At 44.3% G+C, this 25,152-nt stretch overlaps 1 protein-coding gene across 1 annotated transcript in view; it reads left to right on the plus strand.

Annotated features, from left to right (window-relative positions):
* The window catches only part of EMILIN3 (elastin microfibril interfacer 3), a 30,128-nt gene extending 8,633 nt beyond the window's left edge, over positions 1-21,495 (plus strand). The window contains exons 2-4 of the mRNA XM_060230913.1: positions 7,105-7,227; positions 16,338-16,585; positions 19,281-21,495. Coding sequence (XP_060086896.1) covers positions 7,105-7,227; positions 16,338-16,585; positions 19,281-21,175 — 2,266 coding nt within the window. The 3' untranslated portion in view covers positions 21,176-21,495. The remainder of the gene's footprint in view (positions 1-7,104; positions 7,228-16,337; positions 16,586-19,280) is intronic.
* The last annotated feature ends 3,657 nt before the right edge of the window (positions 21,496-25,152 follow it).

Genomic DNA, 25,152 nt, shown 5'->3' on the forward strand with positions numbered 1-25,152 from the left:
TGGAACATAGATATTACATCAGAAATCTACAGTGATATATGGACTCGTTACCCCTTGCAGCAGTTGTAACCAAGCTTTAGGAAAGTGTTAACAAGAGCAAGCCCAAAATATGAGAAAGTGCTCTTGTATGATCACATGCAGCCATCCTATGCTCAATGTCGTTTTCTTTACTAAGCTGAAGAGCAGAAATCAGTGAAGGAAAATCAGGCAAGAAGACAGATCTGACTCTCTAAGCCAAAATCAGGTTTATGGGCATTCATATGAACATATGAAGCTGCCTTCTACTGAATCAGACCCTCGGTCCATCAAAGTCAATATTGTCTACTCAGACTAGCAGCAGCTCTGCAGGGTCTCAAGCTGAGGTTTTTCATGCCTACTTGTCTGGACCCTTTTTTAGTGGAGATGCTGGGGATTGAACCTGGGACCTTCTGCTTCCCAAGCAGATGCTCTGCCACTGAGCCACGGTCCCTCCCATTCCTTCTCTGTGTCCAAGTATTCCACATATGCATGCTGTTTCTGCCATGTTGAAGTCTAGCTACTTCTGCCTTGGTTTACAGGAACATGTGAAACTAGCAGCTTCTCCTGCAACAGATCAACTAACAGCCTCAATGGGTATGGAATAGGATAGGGCCCTTCTTCATAGTTTGCTGATTGGATCAAGTCATGTATAAAGCACCTGGGCTTGCCAAACTGCAGAGAGCAGCCCCTGGGAGCATTTAGGGAGCAGCAAGCAAGTCACTTCCGGCACAAGAGAGAAGTGCCATCATGGGATGCTCTAAGATTTGTGAAACTTTGTGTTCCAATGACATCACTTCCCATTTTTGCCAGAAGTGATGTCATTGTGACAGCACTGTGTCAGTGTGCCTCCAGTCCTCTCCCCATTTCTCCCTGCAGATGCTTCAAGCTCTGGCAGGAAACAATTCAAGTTGCAACCCTAAAAGCACCTCTCTGGTCACACATGATCTCATCTCACAGTAAACACATCTGCAATCCATGTACAGTGTACACTTGCTTTTCTTTATATGTGTGTTGAGTAATTCTCACGTTATTCAACACATATACAGCAACTGGCTTTTTCAGGACATGGGAGAGAAAGTCCTATTATAATCAGACAATTATGCAGAGACTAGTCCTTGATTTCAGCTGTAAAGTGAACATGTGTTGGCTTTTTCTTACAAATAAATCCGTACATCTACATACAGGATGTTATGTACAGGCAGGGTAAATAGGGCTATAGCTTACAATGTACGAGCTGCAGAAGTATCCTGCTTTATAGGCAAATGTGGATTTCATCATATTTGATTCTATCTGCACCTACAATTCTGTTCTCTGGATAGCAGTGAAAAGGGGCAGCCCATCTACCTGAGCATGCTGAGCACACTACGGTGACCACAGAATGTTCCGGCCAAGCAAAGAATCAGTTGAAGGGGGAAGCAGGGGGTGGGGGAAGAGGGCCAGAAATTAACCTGATCATGTCCCTATAGCAACTTGTAGTCCTTGAAGGGAGAAGTTTGTGTATAGACCATGAACACCTTGAGGTTCATGTGAATAACATTATTCCAAAGGGCTCAACATCTCATTTTCAGTTCAGTGGATGCAGCTTTTGATGAAACCACTAGAATTGCCCTGTGGGGTTAGACTAAAGATTGTTCTTGCCTGGCAACAGTTGATGAGCTTGCTGTGTCCCCTCCAATTTTTGGGGAAGCTTTTTTTTCTTCTCTTAAATGGCAACTTTACTCAGTATTTCCCAAGGAATCTATTACCAAAGGGGCTGAAATTAAATCAAAAGAGTTTTCCGCTCAACATTAGGAAGAACTTCCTGACCGTTAGAACAGTTCCTCAGTAGAACAGGTTTCCTCAGGAAGTGGTGGGCTCTCCTTCCTTGGAGGTTTATAAACAGAGGGTAGATGGCCATCTGACAGCAATGAGGATCCTGTGAATTTAGGGGGAGGTATTTGTGAGTTTGCTGCATTGTGCAGGGGGTTGGGCTAAATGACCCTGGAGGTCCCTTCCAACTCTGTGAATCTATTAGTGTGCGTGCTTCACTATATATCACTCCAGTTTCTATTTTTATTGAATCTGATTATTTTAAAACTGCAAACATGGCGCTCTACTGGTCAGTTGTTGCTGCACTCCTCAGTAGCCCTGCCATGGATTTCAGAAGAGAAATTATCATCAGCTTTCTATAATTTCAGATTTATTGCCTTTCAAACAGATGCAGAATTTCATTTCAGCTTTACTAAGAATGACACTAGCTTTCCCTTTTAAGGGTCTCTCAGTGAAGATGTGCAGCTCCTTCTCTTTTGCATCAAGAATGAAATCACCATGTCTCATTTCTACAGACCTTCCTTTTTGCATTCTTTTATCTGAGTAGTATCTCCAGTTTCTGCATCCTGAACTTCAACTCAACTCATCTGCCATGACACAGGGACCTACTTTCCTGTTCTTTTGCTTTATCCTTGCATCCTTTCTCCTCCAATATTGCCATCTGCTACATCCCTCCATCCTTAATCCTCTTCCACTGTGCTATCATCTCTAACTTGCTGCATCCTGAAATTTCTCATCACGCTCCATATGTTACTAAGTAATTTGTCTCATTCTCCATCTGTGCTGACTCTACACCTGTAGTCTTTCCCATGGCAGCTTTTCTTGGAGGCTGTGTATGTATGGCTTAAGCTTATTTTTGTAATAAGCCAGAAGGCCATATAGTTCAATCCACCTGCTGTTAAGTGAGGCCCCATATCCTCAGGGAGGCCAGTGTGAACTATGTGGAATTCCCTTTCCTTTTCCTACATAAGCCCCACAATTTGAGATGTCTTCACCCATCATTTAATGAAGCAAAGATATTTTATTTATTTATTTAATTCAATTCATATCCCACCCTCCCCACCAAAGCAAGCTCAGGGTGGCTCACAACAATAAAATCACAATAAACAATACCATTTCACAACATAATGCATCATAATTTAAATTCAACAGTTAAAAACCATCTGTTGTTAATACCATTTGGTGTTGTTTCAGTTCTGATGGCTTCAGTATTTCTTTAATTTCTCCTACGATAACGGTGACTAAGAATCAGTTAAAGGCCAACCGGAAGAGTGTGGTCTTACAGGTCTTGTAGAACTGGGTGAGGTTCTGCAAGGCCCTAACTTCCTCCAGCCGCTGGTTCCACCAGTAGGGGGCTGCTATCAAGAAGCTGGAGATATCATGGAAAAGCTATTGCTTTAGCCATCAGTGGTTAACAAAGGGATGTGGAACACAGGAAAAAACAAAAGGAGAGACTAGAGTCCACATGTTCAGGCGAGTGCTTGTGGACTGATGAGGAATATCCATCATAGGTAAAAGGTAAAGGTAGTCCCCTGTGCAAGCACCAGTCATTTCCAACTCTGGGGTGATGTTGCTTTCACAACATTTTCATGGCAGACTTCTTAATGGGGTGGTTTGCCATTGCCTTCCCCAGTCATCTACACTTTATTTATTTATTTATTTATTTATTATTTATTTATTTTATTCGATTTATATCCCGCCCTCCCCACCGAGGTGGGCTCAGGGCGGCTTACAACAGAAAAAAAGCTAACAAAGATCAGTTTAAATACGTTAATAATTATACAATAAAATACATAAAAACCTAAAAATACATAAAACTCACATCGATATACACTATGCTATCTTTCCTTAAATCAGTCTTTCAAATTTTCCAGTATTGAATAATCTGATGTTCGAGATTTAATATTCAGGCATTCCGATCACAATTAATTATATGCCAACCGGAAGAGGGTTGTTTTACAGGCCCTGCGGAACTGTTCAAGGTTCCGCAGGGCCCTCACCTCCTCCGGGAGCTGATTCCACCAACAGGGAGCTGCAATCGAGAAGGCCCTGTCCCTGGTCGCTTTCAGACGGGCCTCCTTTGGCCCAGGGATCGTAAGGAGGTTCTGAGACCCCGACCTCAGCACTCTCAGGGGAACATGTGGGGAGAGACGGTCCCTAAGGTAGGCAGGTCCCAGACCATAAAGGGCAAGCTGGGTACTCATTTTACCAACCTCAGAAGGAGGGAAGGCTGAGTCAACCATGAGCCGCCTACCAGAACCCAGCTGGGATCAAACTCAGGTCGTGAGCAGAGCTTGGACTGCAGTACTGGAGCTTTACTACTCTGCGCCACAGGGCTTTTCCATCATAGGTACGGGATGCTATATAAGGCCAAGCATTGAAGTCAGCGGGAGCTCACAGGAGCACAGCTCCTGAACCTTTCTCAGGATTCTCCCTCCTCCTTCCCACCTCCCTTGTCCATTGAGTAGTATGTGCAGCTGCATAACAATTCCTGGATTAGGAGAGTGGGCAGCCAGCCAGCAACCAGGGGCCTTGCCACGCCCCCAACAGCCCTCAATAACCTTTGGAGAAGCCCACGCCACCCTTTCTCCACTTCTTATGTTATTTTAGGCAGTGGGTGGCTTGCTGGCCTTTTGACTGAGGAGGGGGGCAGCCCAGGAGAGCCCCAGGTGAGCAAGGCCTGCTTGGGCTGGCTGGATCTGTAGCCAGCCCAAGCAGGGTTCACTCACCCAGGGCTCTCCTGTCTTGTGTCAGGTTGGTTTTGGCTGGTGGAGGGGCAGTATATGCTAATGAGTTATGCTAATGAACTCCACCACTTATATTCCTACAAAACTACTCCTGTATAAGGCTGTACAAAAATGTACATGTGCAAAGTGGCATTGGTAAGATATACCAGACAAAAGCCAAATGGTACAACTTTTTTTAAAAGAACACAGCTTACTCATAACTACTGGTTGACCGGCTGGTCTGACTGACTGACTGACTGGTTTGGTGTAGTGGTTAATGTGTGGACTCTTATCTGGGAGAACTGGGTTTGATTCCCCACTCCTCCACATTCACCTGCTGATGTGATTTTGGGTCATTCGCAAATTTTCTCAAGGCTGTTCTGCTCAAGAGCAGTTCTGGGAGAGCTCTCGCAGCCCCACCTACCTCACAGGGTGTCTGTTGTGGGGAGAGGAACAGAAAGGAGATCATAAGCTGCTCAGAGACTCCTTTGGCTAGCAAAGGGTGGGGTATAAATCCAATCTCTTCTTCTTCTCTTCTTTCTTTTAAATCATTGACTATTGAATGGCATACAGTGACAACATGCCTGTGTGTGAGGGGTAGAACTAGGACTGCCCTTTACGTCCATGAGTGTGTGCACACATAAGAACAGAAGAAGAGCCCTGCTGGATCAGACCAGTGGTCCATCTAGTCCAGCATCCTGTCTCGTGCAGTTACTCTGGAGGGCCAACAACAGGGGGCAGAGGCTGAGGTCCTCCCCTAATGTTGCCTCCTGACTCTGTAATTCAGAGGATTGGTGGCTCTGAATGTGGAGGTTCTGCTCAGTCACCATGGCTAATAGCCATTGATAAACCTATCCTCCATGAATCTGTCTAATCACCTTTTAAAAGTTTTTTTTATTGCTGTGGCCATCACTACATCCTTTGACAGCAAATCCCACATTTTAATCACTCTCTGTGTAAAGTAGTATTTCCTTTTATACATTCTGAACCTACTGCCCATCAACTTAACTGGATGACTTAGTTGTCTCTTTTCTAAACTGAAAAGTCCCAATCTTTTCAGCCTTTCATCCTAGGGAAGGTACTTCAACTCCCTAATCATCTTGGTTGCCCTGCTCTGTACTTTTTCTAGCTCTGCTTGAAATGCTGCTGATTGCACTATCCTCTACCATTTGAATACACAGAAAGTAACCTGCTGAACAGGTGTGAGATACTCACAAACAACTGACCTGCTTGATGAAGAATGAGATTCCTGCTCATGAACTAACCTAGTGGGTGTTTGATCCTGCTCTGATATCACAGTGGATCGTACAACTAGAACAGACTTAATGCAGTGCCTACACTATCAAGCAATGAGATTTGCTTCTTATGGGGAAAAAGCTATTGGATCTGCTGTTACTGAATTGCCAGTAGACTCTAAGAGGTTTCTGCATTCAGTAGAGGCACAGGACTGGCCTGCTTAAAATCATACACTTAAGTGGCTTTCAGATAATTTGCTGTCAAAAGAATGGCTTTCTCGAAATTAAAATTAAATAAATAAATATAGAGAGTAGAAGAGCAATTGGTCATCTAAAAGAACAGCTTGCTTCTAATAAATATATTGTAGAGAGCTATAAAGGCCAGCAAATTCCAGAAGGCTTGTGCATCTGGTTAAAAGAATAAGTTTGGACTGGCTTAAGCTCCAAATATAAATATATGCACTTAAGTTTCATTGAGTGGATGAGAGAACCTGACGTAGAAGATGTTGCGGAAGAGCATTTACATTGAGTTGTTACGAGAGGCTGGTAACCCTGGAGGAATTTTAGGAAGGATTACTCCTGAGGAAGTCCATTGACTAAATGAGCCTACATTTGGGCGCTCATAGGACCTTTCTTGTGATATTGAAATGTGAGGATGGACCTCTGTTATAATATGAAGTATAAAAAGACAATTTAAAAAGGTTTTTAAATGTTTTTTTTAAAATATTGTTAGTCAGCCCATCACAGTATTTGTTTCTTTGTTAACTGAATGTATGACATTCCTTTGTTATTGACACAACCACCAGTAGTCTCTATTCCTCAGCCCCCAGTTCTACTAGTTAAAATTGTGCCTGTGCTGAAATTTGCACACAGGTCTATGCAGATACTAAATGCTAGAGAAGTAGCAGATGAGATTCCAGTTTCATCCATTTAAGGAAGCATTAATGGTAGTTCCCTGGGATGTTTCTACCTGACAACCGCACAACCCATGCTATGACTCCCTGCTGCGTCACCCAGGCAACTCTTAACTTGTTATGATCTTTTCCTAGATAGCTCAGCATCTACCTTGGTAGTGGGCTGTGTCCAAATTCTGCACTCTTTCCCTGTGAATTTTCCAGGTCACTGCTACCAGCTAGTTAATTATTCCAAATGAACGAACTGTCTGAAGGAACCCTTTAGCCAATTCCATCTAGCAGTGGTCACATTGTCAAAACCTGGATGATTTCAGACTAAGTCTGGCCTGGAGTTTTCAGAAGCGCAAGAAAAGCAGATCCAGTCATGAGTTTGACTATCTCTTCCTTTTGTTTCCATTGCAGGAACTACTGTGCATATGTGGTGCAGAGGAACGTGACCTGCACCCTTCAGGATGGGGCAGAGAGCTATGTGAAAGCAGAATATCACAAGTGCAGCTGGGGACCAAAATGTCCTGGAAAAGTCCTGTAAGTACATGCTTGGATGTAGCTATAGCATGGTGATGGTTGCAGAAAAGTTGCCTCTGAGATACCTGGGGGATTATCCATTATACAAAGTAACCACAAAGTTCCCACTAAACCCCGCCCCCTTTCTCTTGTGAAATCTTCTTTCCTTACCTACCCTGCCACCTTACATGCTACTGGCTGACTTTCTGTGATGTCACAGTGGACTTTGTGCCACAGTCTTACTCGCTGCCATTGCTTTTGTTTACTTGATACCAAAGAAATCCCAAACAATTTAGAACTGAGGATTAACAGTGCAAACCTGAACAGATTTTCTGCTATTCTGGGACCATTGACTTCAATGGATTTAGAAGAGTGTAACTCTGCTTAGGATTGCACTTTTAAGTACGTAGTTTGGGGGTGATGGAAGAGGAGTGGAATTCTTAGCTCTGTGAGTAACTTTCATTAACTTAATCATTGTATGTATTGTCCATGTACCATGAACTTTACAGCTACAAGTCAATAGGTTGAGCCTCTTTGGAGCCCTATGATGGAAAGCAATTGAGCAGAGGGAGAGACAGATGCTTATGGTATGTGTTGCTTCACTTAGGGTGATGCAGGCAGCAGCTTCCCATACTCCTGCTGAGAGTTCTGCTTTCCCACATCATATTTAAGTGACATGCATGCTCTCATATATTGCAAACATAAAAATGAGAGGGATTTCTATTTCTGCCTGCATCCAACACAAGCCAAATGCCAAGAGTCCAAAAACAACTCAACATAACCATGTATTTGTTGGAAGTTGGCCCACATAGAGCATAAATCTTTCACATTCTATAGATACAGGCATTCCCCTATACATTACCATTTAAATCAGTGGGAAAAAATGTTTAATTTGGATTTCATTGTAGTCATGGAGTTTATCCAGATGGTGGATTTCTATGCTCCTGATTACATACAGAAGCAGGAGAGTAGAAGTATCCTGGGAGAAAGCAGACAACTTTCTTTCCAGGGGAATCTCTGAGATCCAGCTGTATGGACAGCAGAGCCCATGCCAAACCCCGTCAGCCATTTACATTACCAGGATTGGATCCAGAAGAGCGTTTCCATGGGTGGAAAGATTTCTGTCTGTGGAATATGACTTTCTCTCCCTGCCCCCCTTGCAGCCCCAAAATGTAACTCCTGGGGATCCAACCCACACATAGGCTGATATACCTCGCACTGAAACTAAACTCCATTGACATTTGAAATATTTAAGTTCACCTTGGTCCTATGCTATACCCAGAATCACCTGGAGTGTGATCCATCTCATGATTTCCCCAAGTTGTTTGCAACATGACTGTGTATTATTCACATGTATTTCAATTCCTCTTAAATTATTTTGACTGAAAGCTTTTGTGCTATGTAGACTTCCTTGAATGAATGAATGATTGTGTGCTTCTTGAAGTACTTCTTTTCTGGCAATGCATAACTAACTTGTAAAATTCATTCTTGTGGGATGTATGGATGGCCACTGGTTTAGATGGCTTTAGAAATGGGATCCATCAAATTCATGTCAAGGTCCAGCAATGGCTATGAAATCAAGATGGATAAATGGGAACTCTGTTGTAAGTGGCACAAATATGAACACCTTTTGCTATGGGACATCATTCAGGGAAGGCTTTGGGCATTGCATTCTTCCTTGCAGATGTTCTAGGAAGAAAAGGATATGATTTTTGTACCCCATTTTTCTCAACCTTAAGCAGCCTGCAGTCACATTCACTCCTTCCCAAACAGGCACCTTGTGAGGCAGGTGGGGCTGAGAGAGTTCTGAGAGAACTGTGACTGGCCCAAGGTCACCCAGCAGACTTCATGTGGAGGAGTGGGGAATCAAACCCAGTTTTTCAGATTAGATTCTGCCACTCTTAACCACTACATAATGCTGAAAGCATCTCGTTGACCGCTTTGGGAAACAGGCTGCTGGACTGGTCCAATTGGGCTCTTCTTGAGTTGCTTGCAGAGTCTAAACAGATGTGGCTGTAGTTCATGGCTGTGTGAGAGACAGCCTTGAGTCTTCTGAGGGAAGAAAGGTGAGGTATACAAAATATATTTGACCCCTAAGTCCAAATTTTGATAAAATAGGACTAAGTTCATATTGTTAGGCAGTCTCTTGGTTAGATGGCATAGCACAGAAGAGCCAGCGTGGTGTAGTGGCTAGAGCTTCTGACTAGAATCTGGGAGACCTGGATTCAGATTCTCTCTCTGCCATGGAAGCTCACTGGGTGACCTTGGACCCATCACACTCTCTTAGCCTCACCTGCTTCACAAGGTGAGGTTGGGGAGGATGAAGTGGAGGAAAGAATTATGAGATAAACCACTTTGAGTCCCCACTGAGGAGAAAAACAGGGTATACTTTTTAGAATAAAATAAGTAAAGATAGGATCTTCCAGTGAAACTACAACCTTGTGTGTGCTTACTCAGGAAGAGGCTCTACTGATTTCACCGAGGGTTACTTCTGAGTCACACATCTGAAAATAAGTCCTAGTGCAGTGAACTGATTTCATTTTCCTAATAAGCTTTGTATATGCTGCAGGAAAGGGGCAGTTGAAGAAAATGACACTTTAAGGACTGCATTATTGGGCTGATATTCAATCAAAGTAGACCCTTGACTTGTTTCTGGTGAAAGATTTCCTTTACAAAACCTCATGCTTTGTAGTAGAAATAAAAGGAAATAACTGGTTTTTGAATGCAGCAGGAAGCATGATAGTCTCTCGTTAAGTCTCGGCAAAGACAGTGGATTCCTGTCCCCCCACAAGAGTTGGGTGTAGCTCACCACGTCTAGAAAGACTGTGTAGCCCTGTTCACATTATAACTGAAGACACAGATATCCTGCACATATGTGCGTACATGTTTGTAACAAAGAGACAATATATGCTCACTTTAGAAATGAAACTGGGGACAGGCACCAGAATAAATGTGCCGTTGCAGTCACTCTTTCAGCTATACATGTGTTGAATGAGAATTACTGAATGTACATATAAAGCAAAATTTGTGTACACTGTACACAAATTGTATATGTGTTCACTGGAAGTTATGAATGGGTCTTGTGCTATGATGACCAGTTATGCTTATCTTGAATGTATATGATTGGGCCTTGCACAGAAGTAACACATCTGCCTTATTTCAGATCAGACCATTAATCCATCAAGGTCAATACTGTCTACTCAGACTGGTGGGAGCCCTCCAGGGTTTCTGGGCCTTTCCCATTACCTCCTACCTGGGCCTTTCAACTGGAGATGCCACTGGTTGAACCTGGGACCTTTTGCATGCAAAACACAGGCTCCACCACTGAGCCATGCCCCCCTTGTACTATGTGACCTTTTGACCCTAACTTATTTTTCTCTATCCAAAGGATAATATATATGCTAGTTGAGTATCAGCTTGCTTTGTGCCCTGGATGAAGCCAGCCCTAGTCCATGAAAGGTTATTTGGTTAAGGTGCCGCAAGACATGTTTTTGTTTTTTGCTGCAACAGTCAAAGGCAGGGACCTCACTGGGACTTGTGCTTTGTCGTGGAGAGAAATATGAAGCCAGTGAACAGGGAGGCTTCTTTTCCAAAAACCACAGAGACCTTATGTTCTTAAAAGGCCATGAAGGCTCCTGGCATTCCATAAACTATGCAAAACTGAATTATTCAAGAGGGCCTCTCCACAGAAGTAATAAAATTGCACTGTGCAAAAATAGTTTACAAAGCAACTGGGATAAGTTACCACTGTGCATAGCATACTGTAATAGGATCCTCCAATGTAATTTTTGCATTGTTTAATGTGTTGTATTAATACTTACACTCTGTTCCAATTCTATTTTTTTTTAGATTTCTGGTTGGTTCCAGACTTCAACAATCCTAATCCTATTGCATTATTTATTGAATGTGCCGTTTTGTTGATTGTATTGACTAGGTAATCTGTCTTGAGCCCCAGTGAGGAAGGCGGACTATAAGTACTGTGAGCCTTGTGAAGGTGGCATTCAGGGAAAGAAGGGACCTCAGCAGGGTATAACGCCATAAAATCTGAAGCTTCCATTTTCTCCAGGGGAAAACAGCATGGAAGTAGCATGGAAAACAGATATAGTTCAGGGAAATCCCCAGCCACCACCTGGAGGTTGGCAACTCTACCTCTTAGGCTGGAGGTCAGCTTCCAGCTTTGCTGAATGTAATGGTGGAATCACAGTGTTCCCTCTAATCCCCTCCCCCCTTAGTGGAGCAGTTCACATCCTGAGCACAATATAACAGCTGTATTCTTAAAATGGGCAACAGGCAGTGGAAGACCCTTCGTGGCTCCAGTTTGCTGCTGAGTAGGGCTTCCTGTGTTAATGAGCGGTTGCTCACCCACCCAGCTCAGAGGGAATACTCCTTCTAAGCTGTGGAGTCTTGCAAACAAAAAATTTACTTTGTTAGCTCCTGGCATCAATGTTGTGAGCTACTGCATAAGTTAGTTTGCTCTGGGGCCATTTTTCCTGAGGTAAGACAAAAATGTGTGAGCCAATGGCTAAAAAACTGTGAGCTAGCACATACTGACTCAGCTTAGAGGGAACACTGTGTTTCTCATAAACAAGCGCTGGCTTCCAGGGCACAGCCTGCTTTTTCTCTCTTTTTTGCCAGAAGAAAACTTCTGAGAAGCAGCAAGTCCCACAGTGGATGGGAAAGGGTGGCCCCCCCCCCACTTTTTAAAAAGCCCCCCAACTTTTAAAATCCTGGCTATCCCCCTGCTCATAAGCCCCGGCTTTATTTGAGAGACAAAGTAGTGCTGAACTCTGACTGCAGAGACCTGTGCCCTTCTAACTTTGGTGCAGTGCATCATTCTTGGTAATACATGCAGGGGCCATCTCTCGCTCTCTCTCTCTGCCACCTCCACCCCCCAAACTCTAACTGTGCTGAGATGTGTTAATAAGACAATCTTCCTTAAAAGGGTGCAATTCTTAGAAGAATGTGTTGATGCTGAAGCCCAGTTGTCCCCAGCAGAGGTGGGTCAGTGGCTCCTCTGCTGTATATTCAATCAACCAGCCAATTAGTGATGAAGGAATGAGCCATCCTTCCCCCTTCTTTGACTCCACCCTTTCGGAACAAGCATCGTGGTCAATATAGGAAGGTTTTTAGTTTTTTTAAACCAAGCCAGCCCTGCAAAATGAACTTTCTATATGGCTGGGAAGGCTGTGAAAGAGATGCATTTTTTCCCCCAGCCACGAGTAAATGTTTATCCAGCTGCAATAAATACTTCCTTTTGCTGACATGCGGAGGGGAGTTTTTATACTTGGAGAGGATTCTGTTGTTGCTGTTCCTGAAAAGAAGCAGCCCCACTCCTAACTGGAAGTGGCACATAAGGGCAGCGTGGCACAGCAGAAGCGCCCTGGTGCCAGCCACTTCCCCACTTTGACTGGCAAGAGTTTTTCCTCGCTTTACAACCCTGATCCTCTGCCAAGAGCAGGACACAGAGAGGCCAGCCATGGCCCAGATGTCCGCAGAGAGCCCGGGTGACAGCTGGCGCCAATGTTGCTGTTGACAGTGGCTCTGCTGGGTCACTTTTGCCGCTCTCTGAGTTTTACAGCCACTGCCTGTTGTTTTCATTTCAAACTACTGCAGCAACTCCGAGGCTTCCATAGGGAACTGTCTCCACTCCCACTCCTCTTGGTCAGCCAGAGAGAGCACAAACAGAAGCCGAGAGCAAGTTTTGGTACAGCGCAGAATTCTGTGGCAGCTTCCCAAAGGAGGTGGCCGGGGACCAATCCTTTTCCAGCATCCTCCGGCTCACTGGAAAAATAACAAAGATGGCATCATTGTAAAAAAAAAAAAACAATTGCTCAGCAGAGGCATGGGGACCCTGCTTTAGATCCTAAACAGAAGGCCTGAAACAATGCTTTGGGGATGATACTCATGGCAAAAGTGGCATAGAGATGGAGTGGATATGCTGCCTCGGTCACATGGCAAATGCAGCTGCTGTGTTTCTACCATGACCCAGCCATATTTAATTACTCCAAAGCATGGGGCATTGCACAGCCAAGCATCTTTAAGATCTATGCATAGTCTAATCCACAACATTTTCTGTAGGATTACCATGAGCCTTTTGGAGGCAAATTGCAAGACCGACAGGTCAAAAATTAGCTTAAGAGCCTGAAATATGTATATGAAACCATAGCGCAATTGGGTATGCGTTACAAAAAAAATGAAAATAAAAATCTGACTGTAAGCATTCTGGAGAAAGCAAGCACACCACTGCCTTATCTCATGCCCAGACCTGGGGTAGCTGGGGGTCTCTGCTTTGTTTTGCCTCTGAGAAAGGGTGCTCCTTCAAGGCAGATAAGACAGGCAGGGATGAGAAGTGTTAAGAAAGCAGATCATAAATGCAGCAGTCCTGAAGTTGCAAGAGCAAATTCCATGGGACCGCTAAGAAAATCTAGTTAGGACAGCACTTGATGATTTGTCTCTTGATGATTTGTTTCTCAGAGGCTACAGCTGAAAGTGTGAGCGGCCTCTATTGAAAAATATAGCATTTGATGTCAAGCAATATGAAAGTCCTTTCACACTATGTCAGGTGATAGAACAGTTCTTTTTGATCTGCTGCAGCTTCCAAACACATGCAGCTCATCGCTTGCTGCCTGCTGCACCTACAGGAATAAACAGCTTTAAAGGGGGATTAGATAAATTCATGGAGGATAAGTCTATCAGCAACTACTAGCCGTGGTGACCGAGGGGGACCTCCACATTCAGAAGCCTCTAAATCCCAGAACCAGGAGGGAACATCAGGGGAAGGCTGTGGCCTCTATGACCTGTTGTTGCCCACCCAGAGGAACTGGTTGGCCACAATGGACCAGAGGGCTTTTCTTATGTTCTTATGGTAAAGCATGAATGCATCAACTCAACCAAAAGGACTTCGCATAACAAGGGGAGACCAGTGCATGTTTTAAAGGAGACAAGCACATGGTAAGGAGTCCAAAACAACTGGTTTCCAGGTGGCAGCAAATTTTAGGATCAGATGTTTTGACATGTCATTGATGGTTGTTTCTGATCTTTAGGAAATATGCTGCATCTTGAAGGGTTGATAGATGATGTTCAATTGTTTCATTTATTTAGATACTTGTTCCCAGCTATTGTCCCCAATGGGGACACAATCCAGCTTACAACATGGCTCTCCTCTCCTCTGTTTTTATCCTCACAACAACCCTGCGAGGCAGAATGACTGGCCCAACATCATCCAGCAAGCTTCCATGGCAGAATTTGGATTCCAACCCTGGGTTTCCTGGTTCCTGCAATGACGCCGTGTGCCACCCTGATTCTAGATTGTTAATAGCCAATTCTGCCTTTGCAGGCTGCTTTACTTTTCCAAAAAGATGCATGGAGTTCATTGTGTGGAAACATGAAACTGCCTTATACTGAATTAGGCCACTGGTCCATCAGGGTCTGAAGTGTCTACTCAGATTGTCAGTGCCTCTGCAGAAGGTTGAACTTGGGTGCTTCTGCATGCTGAGCAGATGTTCAGCCATAGCACCAGTCCTTAGAAACAGAGTTTAAAATATGTTTTTTTTTATAAATTACTCACTTTTCTTTAAACTGATTTCTCTCATCTCTGATCAATGGGTTGTGGGTGATTCATCAGCTGCTGCTGTAGTGCTTTGGCTTCTTCCATGATAGATTGAAAAGATTTTTATTATTGTATCCCATCAACACAAAGTTCAAAGAGAGATTGGTTCCTGAACAGCAAGCTGGGCATGCAACTTTTAGCTTTTTGCTGCCCCCTAGTGCTACGAAGAATGAATGGTTTTAAGACTCAGAAAATGTTTGCTAGATTCTGACCATGGGGTGGGGTGGGGCAAGTCAGAACTGGTTTGAAGGAGAGACCAGTGTTCATGTTGTGTACATTGATCCCAGGTTTGCCTCTGTTTTTCCAATTATCTACTCAGCCTTTGTCCAGAGGAATCACTGGGACAAAATGAAGAACTGTGGCATTTGTCTGTTCCAGTTAGAAAGGGACCTTGTGGTACCTAAATATATAGTGGCATAAGCTTTTGTGGAACAAAACCCTTTCTGTAAGTTACAGAGCAAGGTTTCTGTGAAGTTTTGCATTCAAGCATACTGTGATCAAATTGCTTGTATTCTCATGAGCTGAGCCTCTTATGAAATCATCTTGATGTTGATCTAGCACACTGAGCCTATGTGTGTTCACCTTACATGCAAAGGAGGTTGGAAGAATGCATGGATTTGGTGGATCAGAACAGAGGGCAAGATCCTAGCTTCCCAACCTCTATACATTCATTACCCACGGAATCTGATTGACTGAACAAGACTTCTGTGAAGACACATTCAAGACACGTTTAAGGGGACATAACAGCATTGCCTACAACTTTAACTCTGTGTATAAATTTTGTGTGAATGTGGACAAATGGACATACATACTCTTCCTGTTCCAGATGTATTACATTGTGTTGGAAGACCTATCAGACTAACACAGGGTCAGGGTCAATTGACACATTATGAGGTACATAAATTGGGCTCAGGGTCTCCATTCTGTATCCCAACAACCAGACAGGAGTTGTTGATTCTCCTTAGTTTCCCCACAGTGTGACTTCAGGCTTCCCCTCCCTATACTGCTTCCTGACCTGAAGGTCTAGGGGGGCATTATTTGGCCCACTAGGAAAAGCCATATGTATGCTTGTGGTTTTACATAAGAACATAAGAGAAGCCATGCTGGATCAGGCCAATGGCCCATCCAGTCCAATACTTTGTGTCACACAGTGGCCAAAAAAACCAGGTGCCATCAGGAGGTCCATCAGGGGGGCCAAAACACTAGAAGCCCTCCCACTGTGCCCCCTAAGCACCAACAGTCCAAGCTGCACCCTCCCCCAGACCATTTCAGGACAGGAAAATAGTGCAGGGGAAAGACTGAAGTCTTTTTTCCACATGTCTTGTATCCATGATCTGAATTGGTCACTAGGCATGGGAGTATTGTAGAGGACTCTCAGCTCAGATCTGACTGCTATGTGGAACCCCAGTTTCAACCATAATGACTGTATTGGCCCATACGTTTTAACCAAGCCCTAGGTATTATTGCTGAGAACCACATGGTCAGCCCTTAATCTTTTTCTATATTTCTTATCACACTTAAGGTATCGCACTTTCTTCAGACCCAGATACAAGATTGGCTACAAGACTGTGACTGAATTAGTATGGAGATGCTGCCCAGGCCTCATGGGAGAGGGATGCCATGACAGTCCGACTGACCAGCCAGGGATTCTGCCCCAGCACACCAGTCCCAAGATGCCTCCTACTCAAAAGATGTTCCCAGGTCCTAGAGTTCCTCCTCACCTCAAAATACATCCTGATCCGTTTCCAGGACCACCAAAAAATCATTACGGTGAGTGATGGAAATTTCTTTTTAGACCATCCTTATGATCAGAGCTTTTTTTTTTTTTAGCAGGAATGCACAGGAACACAGTTCCAGCTGGCTTGGTGTCAGAGGGTGTGGCCTAATATTCAAATTACTTCCTGCTGGGCTTTTTCTTCAAAAAAAAGCCCTGTGTGAAACAATGGTGATGTCAGGGGGTGTGACCTAATTAGCAAATAAGTTCCTCCTTCCAACTTCGATGGCTAGTTTCTAAGAATATGCATTTGGAACCTAGATAATCCAAATCTGACCTGAATACACCTGGTTCATTAATCTCAGAAGAATAACTCAAGTAAAATTACTGAAGACTTCCTGGCTCAAACTGACCATGCCATTTCTTTTGGCAGCACCATAGTGTCACAGAATCATAGAGTTGGAAGGGACCTTCAGGGTCATTTAGTCCAAAGTGTCTGTGGCTACACTCTACTTTCAGTTACCATTGCCTTGAATAATCTGTTTCCTCAAGGCAGTGAAGCATAAGAAGGCATAAGAAAGCAGAAGTGAAGGGAACTAGTAGTGACCATCCATGTTAAACATCGAGATCCCAGTGGGGAGAAGGGATGGAGAAAGCCTCATCCCTGAGTCTCTTCAAAGGGGAATTTTGATGTCCAATAAAGAGGGGGCCCTTACTCCTCTCTGTCTGCAATTTAGCAGGGAAATTTGCTTGGGTAAGGGCTATATGAGGATTTCAACCCTGCTGAGGGAGAGGGGGGAAGAGAAGAGATGTTTAAAACTAGAAATATAGCATGCCTTTCCTTGCCTGTAGACCACAGAGTCTTTTTGTATCTATCTGAAATCTCCTAAGGATTCCTTAGTTGAGGGGCGCATTTCCTAAGAATTATGTCCCAGTTTGGTTGAGGACAAGTTACCTTTATGCGTGTATTTTACATTGAAACCGATGGAAGTGTTGATCAATTTAAGTAATCTGAAAATAGATTATTGCAATATTAAGGAATCTGAACAAAAATATTAACAAAAACAATTTCTCAGACCCAGAACCTGGTAACACTTCTCTGCAATTTCCTATGAATGACTGTTTCATAAATATCAATTGGAAATGCAAAGACTAACACAGTGATAAGAATTCTCAAACCTCAGAAAGTTCTCCAGTGAGAATAGGGGGCTATGAAGAGGATAATGAAAGGAGATCTCCTCTACTGTTTCTTCCCATGGAGAGTCTGTTCCATAAGTAGTAATGGCTTCTGAGGTTCTTTTGGGGGATTGGGCAGCACTCTATAGGCACAAGGAATCATGAGGGAGCAACGTGTTATATTACTGCCCCTTCTGAATCCCAGTGCCAGCAGGCAAATAACAGGCCTCAGCCTCTATGCCCTGTTGTTGGACTTCCAGAGGAACTGGTTGGCCAGTACATGAGACAGGATGTTGGACTAGATGGACCACTGGTCAGCAGGGCTCTTCTTCAGAACCTGGTATCTGTTGGGGTTTAGATATACGATTAGCAGAGTAATGTGGAGAGAAGCACAAATAACAGCCGGCACACGGTTTAGCTTAAGAATAAAAGTAGTTTACTTTACTAATGAGGAAAAGGTATGACTGGGATTTCTAGAAAACAAAGAAGGATTCATTATCTTATCTAGCTTCTAGTCTACATCTTGACTCTCTCGAGTCTTAACTTCAACTGCATGGAGATCTAAGGGCTTAACACAAAGGGCAATAAAACTGACCAAATGGTTTTCCTCAGACCACCACCCAAATATATGGATTAGCCTATTAGGGCTCTCCCTCAATGGTCACTATGCATATGCCTTGGCAGGAAGTACGTGCAAACATTCTCATTGGCTCTACCTACTCACTGGCTAAACATCAGCATGCTTATACAAACACTTAATTAACTCATGACAACAGGAAGGGAAATTGCATCAGAAACCCAACAGTATCAGCCGCCCTATAAGGATTTAACTGAAATGTTAAGACACAGTCACCAGGACTGCCCAGACTGAATATGCCTGATGCAGTAAATTCACATAGATCTGCTCTCAGCTGTGTATGGACAGAGGCTGCACTATTCATTGATACTTGGTATCTTGCATAAGGTATTTCACAAGAGCCACACCAAAGCCCAATCTGAACAGCAAGCCCCAAAGGGGTCATTTTATTTTCTCCTTCATTACAATTCAGCTTACCTATTAGGTTGAATATATACAATGTTTTGGTTTTCCCGCCACTCTATGATTGTAGTCGTCTATGTGTCTATTAACCTGATCATGTCAGATCTTGGAAGCTAAGCAGACTAAGTCATGGTTAGCACTTGAATGGAAGACCACCAAGGAAAGCTGAGGTTGCTATGGAAATGCAGGCAATGATTGATGGAGAGGCAATCCACCTCTGTTCATCTCTTGCATTGAAAACCTATGAGGTTGCTGTAAGTCAGTTGCAACTTGATGGCACTTTCCACAACACATACTAGTTAGTAAACATGCATACATGAACTTCTAGGGGTGACGTCTTTCTTTGTAGTGCATGCCAAGCATGGAACCAGCTCACATGGCTGCAAAAGCACTATCAGAACACAAAGAAAGTGCCTGTCTTCCTGTACTTTCAGTTTACAATATGTGCACTGAACAGGAGAGTCCTGGAGGTGCCCATCTGAACATACATTGCTTGGCACTGATTATGACTGCTATTTCCTTCTTGTTGCTTACAGGTAGAAAAATGCCTGGTTTGATTGGAGACCGTATAGACCGGCTAGAGGAGGAAGTCAGGCGTCTCTCACAGTCTTATGACACCCTGCACACCATGGTGAGTGGCCTGGGAGACCACTTGCGGCTAGCCATCCAGGAGGACACCAGTAAGATGATCGGATCCCTGATGAACAGCCCAAGTGTGCCCGATTCAACCATGGGATTTGGGGTCATTCCTGATGGAATTGTGGATGCTGCAGACAAAGCTGAACTTTCCCCTTATCCACCGGTGGGCGAAATCCTAAGCAAAGTAACCGAGGTGAGTGATGCACTGAAAACCAAGATTGATCTCCTGGATGAGGTGCATGGCATGGTCCTGGATCATGATGGACAAATCAAGCATCTTCTGGACTCAGCCCGGCCGTCACCCCTCACCTCCATCGATATGCTTGAAGAGTATGTGGACAGCAGGCTTAGCAATCTGCGGGTAGAGCTGCTGGATGGCTTTGAGAAGAAGCTGGTGAACATCCAGAACACATGTGATTATCGGATCAAGGAAGTACAAGAGCAGTGTGAAGAAGAGAAAGCTGCCAACCTGCGCCTCCAGCAGACCTTAGATGGCAAAGAGCTAGAGATCAAGAAAGAGATCTCTCAGCTGGAAACCCAGATCCAAGGGCTTACTGTTGTGGAAAGCTGCTGCAGCAACCTGAACTACCTCACCAAGCGGATGGATATCCTAGAGAAAGGCCTGCACAGCATATCTGAGTCTCAGAAAAATCTGCACTCCAGACTGGATAATGAACTTTCTACAGTCACCTTGGGGAGCCTCTTTGAAGGGCGCTTTGAGGACCTTGAGAGCAGGCTGAATGTCTCAGAGCGGGAAACAGGAAGCTGTTGTTCCATTGTGGAGGATTCTATGAGAGGTCTTCTGGGGTCAGAGCTGGATGGCACGAGGACCTTGTTTGATGACAAAATGAGAACGTTGGAAGACAGGTTCGTGACCATTGTAGGAGAAGTGAACAACATCAGCTCCACAGTGGGAGTGGATGGAGCTGTAATGCCGTTCCTGGAGGGAGAGCTTGCTACCGTAAGGCAGGAAACCAATGAGAAGCTGGAGATTCTACAGAATCGGATGATCACCTTGGAGAGCACCTGCTCGCTGGGGTGCACATCTACTTCCAAAGATGTAGAGATCTTCCGTACGGAGATTGAAGACTGCCAAAGCAAGAACCAGGATCTGCTGCTTCGGATGGACAGCAATTCTGACCTTCTGCGGAAACTGAATGCCACCATTCTGGAGATTCAGAGACGGATCGAGGAAGAGTCATCGGGAGCCTTGCAAGGAGAGATCACCCTTCTGAAAATCAATCTGAATACAATGAGCAAATCCCTCACTGGTCTGAAGGATTCCGTTTCCCAGTACTCAGACACAGTACTGCATGTCAACTCATCTCTAGACAAGCGTGAACGCAAGATAGAGGATGACGTCTACTCCATACAAGAGAAGATCAGTGACCAAGGCTCCCAGCTACTGTTCAGCAACAGGCGTGTCCTGAACCTAAAAGGGGACCTCGAGCGGCTCAAGTCCAGGATCATCAATGACCTGAGCAACTGCAAGAACGTGGCTCATAACCTGCAGAAGGAAGTGCTCCAGTTCGATGACCGTGTGGCCCAGGTGGAAGACATGTGTGGCAGACTCGGTGCAGTGACAGGAAGCTTGGACCGCATCCGAAATGAATTGGAGAACAATGCAGGGACTGTGTGGGGCTACATGGACCATATGAACAAAACCTTATCTGCCCACTCTCAGGAAATAACCCTACTCAAGGACAACTTGTTGGATTGCCAAGCTAAAGTCACAGAATTAGCTGAAGACATCAGCCTTTTAGAAGGCATGTTGCAGGACCGCCGCCATTAGCTATAGCGGATGTGTCTTGAAGTACAACTAACTTATACCATGAAGACTCCAATGTGATATCAGGAATTGTTTGGGGTGGGGGTTTTTTTATTCAAGAAGAGAAGGGAAGGTTACAAAAAAAGTTAAAAGCTGCTATAAGACTCTCGTTTTCACTCTTAAGAGTGACAGTCTTTACTACAGCTAAAGCTGTAGATTTGCCATTACTGTACTCTCTGGCAGACATTGAGCAGCCGTCCCATGTAGCAAGAAGTGCCTTCCCATAGTTGGGGTCATGTTTGGGTTACATTTCAGTATGTTGTTTAATTCAGGAAGAAACTGGAGACAGACCTGTCTAATAGATTCTTTGGGGAATAATTCAAATTCTGGTATTTAAGAGCCGAAACAGTGAAATTCGGTTCCTACCGACTATATGAATATACTGGAAGCAATAATCCGGTTCAGGGACCATTCAAGGCAATATCACCATTTATGAGCAAACTTTGATTTAAAACAAAGACCTTATTTTTTGTTGCTCTGTTTTGTACAAAAATACAAAATCTGGACTGGAATTCTTCATGGCAGCATTGACCGGTTACTCAATTCAGAAGACAACAGGTATCATGGAGGTCTACGGTCTGAAAACACTCCTGTGTGTGCACTATCTTCTCCCTCTGTTGGACTCAGAGTTACCAAGTTCCCTGCACAAAAGAAGGTGTGGATGGGGGCATTGCATTTGTGATGATTTTTATAATAATTTTGGATCTGGGTTTTGGATTGGACACTGCTTTGGTTATCCTGACTTTTTGGAATTGTTGTTACCAGCTTAGGCTTCTTGGGACATTTTTCCCCCTTCTTCTATCAAGGCAGCAGGAGTGGGGAGGGAGGGAGGAAAAGGGGATGCCAGTCCCAAACTTACCATGCCAGCATCAGCCCAGCATCTGAGGTGGCAGAGCCTGCCCCACAACTAGAAAATGCTGGGCTGGCTCTGCGATTCTGAGTTTCGGATGCCACAGTAGCTATTTCCTGCCCCTGTTACTTTTTAAAATTGCTAATTTAACAGCATTATCCCCATATAAGAGTACAACAATGCATGTATCAGGTTCTCTGAAATCCCACCTTTCATTTTGAAATAAACAAGCATAAACCTCTGCTGCCTTTGATACCGGTGGTGTGAAGGAGCTTCCAGCAGGGGCAATGCTGGTGTGCTAAGTCTGGGGCAAGTTTTGGTCTGCTCCCTTTCAAAATGTAAAGGGCTATGGGTGGAGGCCAGGTCAATCTGATCATCAGCTGTTATTGTCAGCAACTCTACTTATATCCTGGGCTGGCTTCCTCTCTTTTCCTCCTTACTCCTGTGGCTTCACACAACCATGAAATACTCCTGAAATTCAGGGAGAAATTTTTTCATTACTCCTGGAATTCCCGGGAACGTTCTGGGTTATTTTGCGTATCCCTGAGCTAACTTGAAACAGCAAATTTGAGGTATAATTTCAGCTCAGGTGTACGCTCCGATGGTGCTATATCTTCTAGTTTCTCAGATAGGTGGAGGAAAGGAAAGTTATATAGTGCTGCAGTTAACATATTACCCTGCCTGTCCTTGCACCAGAATACCGTACACAGTGGTCTGCACATTACAGCTAGCGTACGAAGGCTACACAAAATTACAAGTGGCAGCTGTTATCCTATGCTATGAAATGCTCCAATTGCACGGTAAGTCATTGTAAACACAAGTTGCTTAACACAAGATTGACCAAGTTGTCACATGGAGAGGGAGGGTCTGTGGCTCAGCGGCTTTCCTATGCTTATTTTATTCTTCAGGCAAGTAGCTGCAGCCCCCTTTCAGCTGCAGAGTTGCCTGTGATCACAGAGAGAGACTGAAATGCGGGCCAAAGCAGGTGTGCAGCTGCTTAAAATCACATCAGGGCAAAGGTTGAGGGAGTAGAATCACACTTCTGGCCCCACCCTCGGGCTGTCCACAAACTCCGCGGAGCAGCTGCAGTGAGCCTTATGGTTGTTCAAGTGTATATGTATGGGGCTTGCTGCAGATGTCCTACTGTGTGTACACACATCTGCTCTTCCACACAAGAGATGTGCAAAAAAAAAAATTATCTCAATTGCACAGAGACGCTTACCCTTGTGTGTGCATAAGGCTCACTGCAGGCATTCAGTTGAACATATGGATGTTTCTGGGGCAGGGTTTGCGGGCACACTACTGCGCCTCCCTTTACAGGCATGCAATGAGTGTGCTTTTAACACCTCTCTGGGTCTTACATTCATGATCACAGCAGCACTAGTGCCAACTGCCACCACCAGGGAATTGCCATGAGATGTACCCATGTCACGCTTACTTCATCCTTTCATTTCTCCATGTGATTGGGATGACTGGTAATGAGCGCATGGAGAAGCAAGTTACTAATCTGGATTCAACTGAGCATTTCTGCAGGTGGAAATATTCCCACCTTGGGAGTGTGATTTTCTTATGTCCCCATCCTGCTGCACCCCAAAATGCCCTCAGATTCTGTTCCTCCTGAAAGCGGCATTTCAGAGGGCACTTTGGGCTGCAGAGGGAGGGAAGAGGCAAGAAAGTCACGCCCTGGGGGCAGAAATCCTTCCACCCATATAGTTGCTTGGCTGGAATCTGAACCACTCTCTGAACAAGGCCAGAAATTTAACTGATGTCTGAACAAAAGTCTGGGGTTGGCTCACGCAGCTTCCAACTGGAAATCCTGCCCAGGCAGTGGTGGTTGGACCTTTGTTCTCATCTTCATCTATAGAACACTATGTGATGCAGGGCAGGTACAGCTATATTGATGCACACATGCACTCACTTCCTGTGATGGTTCCACCTCTTCTAGAAAGGGGGAATGATCACAGGGATCACTCGACATCATGGACATAACATTGGTTTTCCCTACAGGGCTGTTTTAAGGATTATGAAGCTAATGTCTGTGAGACAGCACACTTGAAATATGCTTTATAAATGCTAAGGATTTTTATTAAACTAGCAGAACTCCTTTTGTTATGACTGACAGTGTAAGTGCATTGAAGGAGGGCCTGTATGTCACAGGGGAACGGGGACGGAAGGGGAGAACACACCACTTTGGGTACAAAGACACTCTCTGGGGAAGATTCATGTCAGAGCCAGAGGCAGAGGGCAGGTTTTTGTTTGGCTGACTTGTGAACAAAACTTATCACCCACCTCCACTGATGGGGTATATCAGAAACTACTCTGAAAGTTGATCATGGCAATAGCCTTTCTTACGTGTCAAGTGTCACAATTTGTGAGTGAATTTGGATGTCTCAAAGTCTGCCTTTTTTCATTACCTTTACCAGATCTGATCTACTTTCACTCTTCTGTGTCTGAGAATAGAATCAAAGAGTTGGAAGGAACCTCCAGGGTCATCTAGTCCAACCTGCACAATGCAGGAAATTCACAAATACCTCCCCCCACCCCTCCCCACACACACAGTGACCCCTGCTCCATGGCCAGAAGATGGCAAAAAACCTCCAGGATCTAGAGGAATGGATGCTGAAGCATTGTTCATCTGATGAGATACATTAATTTTAACCAACAGCTTGACAAATTTTGTAGGTTTTAGTCATGACTGAAACCTACAAAAAAACAAGGCATTGTGTCTTTCTCAAAAAAGGAAATGGCACTCCTCACTTGCTGGATTTGGTAGAGTTCTGCTAATGTTGGGAAGAGATTCTGTCCAGCAGAGTTTGTATGGTTTCTTGTTTAAGATATTGTACATTTATTCAAACTGCTACAACTGAGACTGTACTGAAAGAAGAGGAGGAAGAGGAGGAAGAGGAAGAGGAGGAAGAGGAGGAAGAGGAAGAGGAAGAGGAAGAAGAGTTTCCATCAAGCTGACCAGGATCACATTACTGGGTCTTCTAAACACAATTCGCTTTGGCCCAGAAGGCTTAAATTACTGAGAAAGCAGGAAGTTAAGATACCATTTAACAGATAATTGAGAAGGAAGGTAAGTTTACAGCTG

Source organism: Heteronotia binoei, chromosome 2, assembly GCF_032191835.1.
Source record: "Heteronotia binoei isolate CCM8104 ecotype False Entrance Well chromosome 2, APGP_CSIRO_Hbin_v1, whole genome shotgun sequence".
Classification (NCBI taxonomy): Eukaryota; Metazoa; Chordata; class Lepidosauria; order Squamata; family Gekkonidae; genus Heteronotia; species Heteronotia binoei.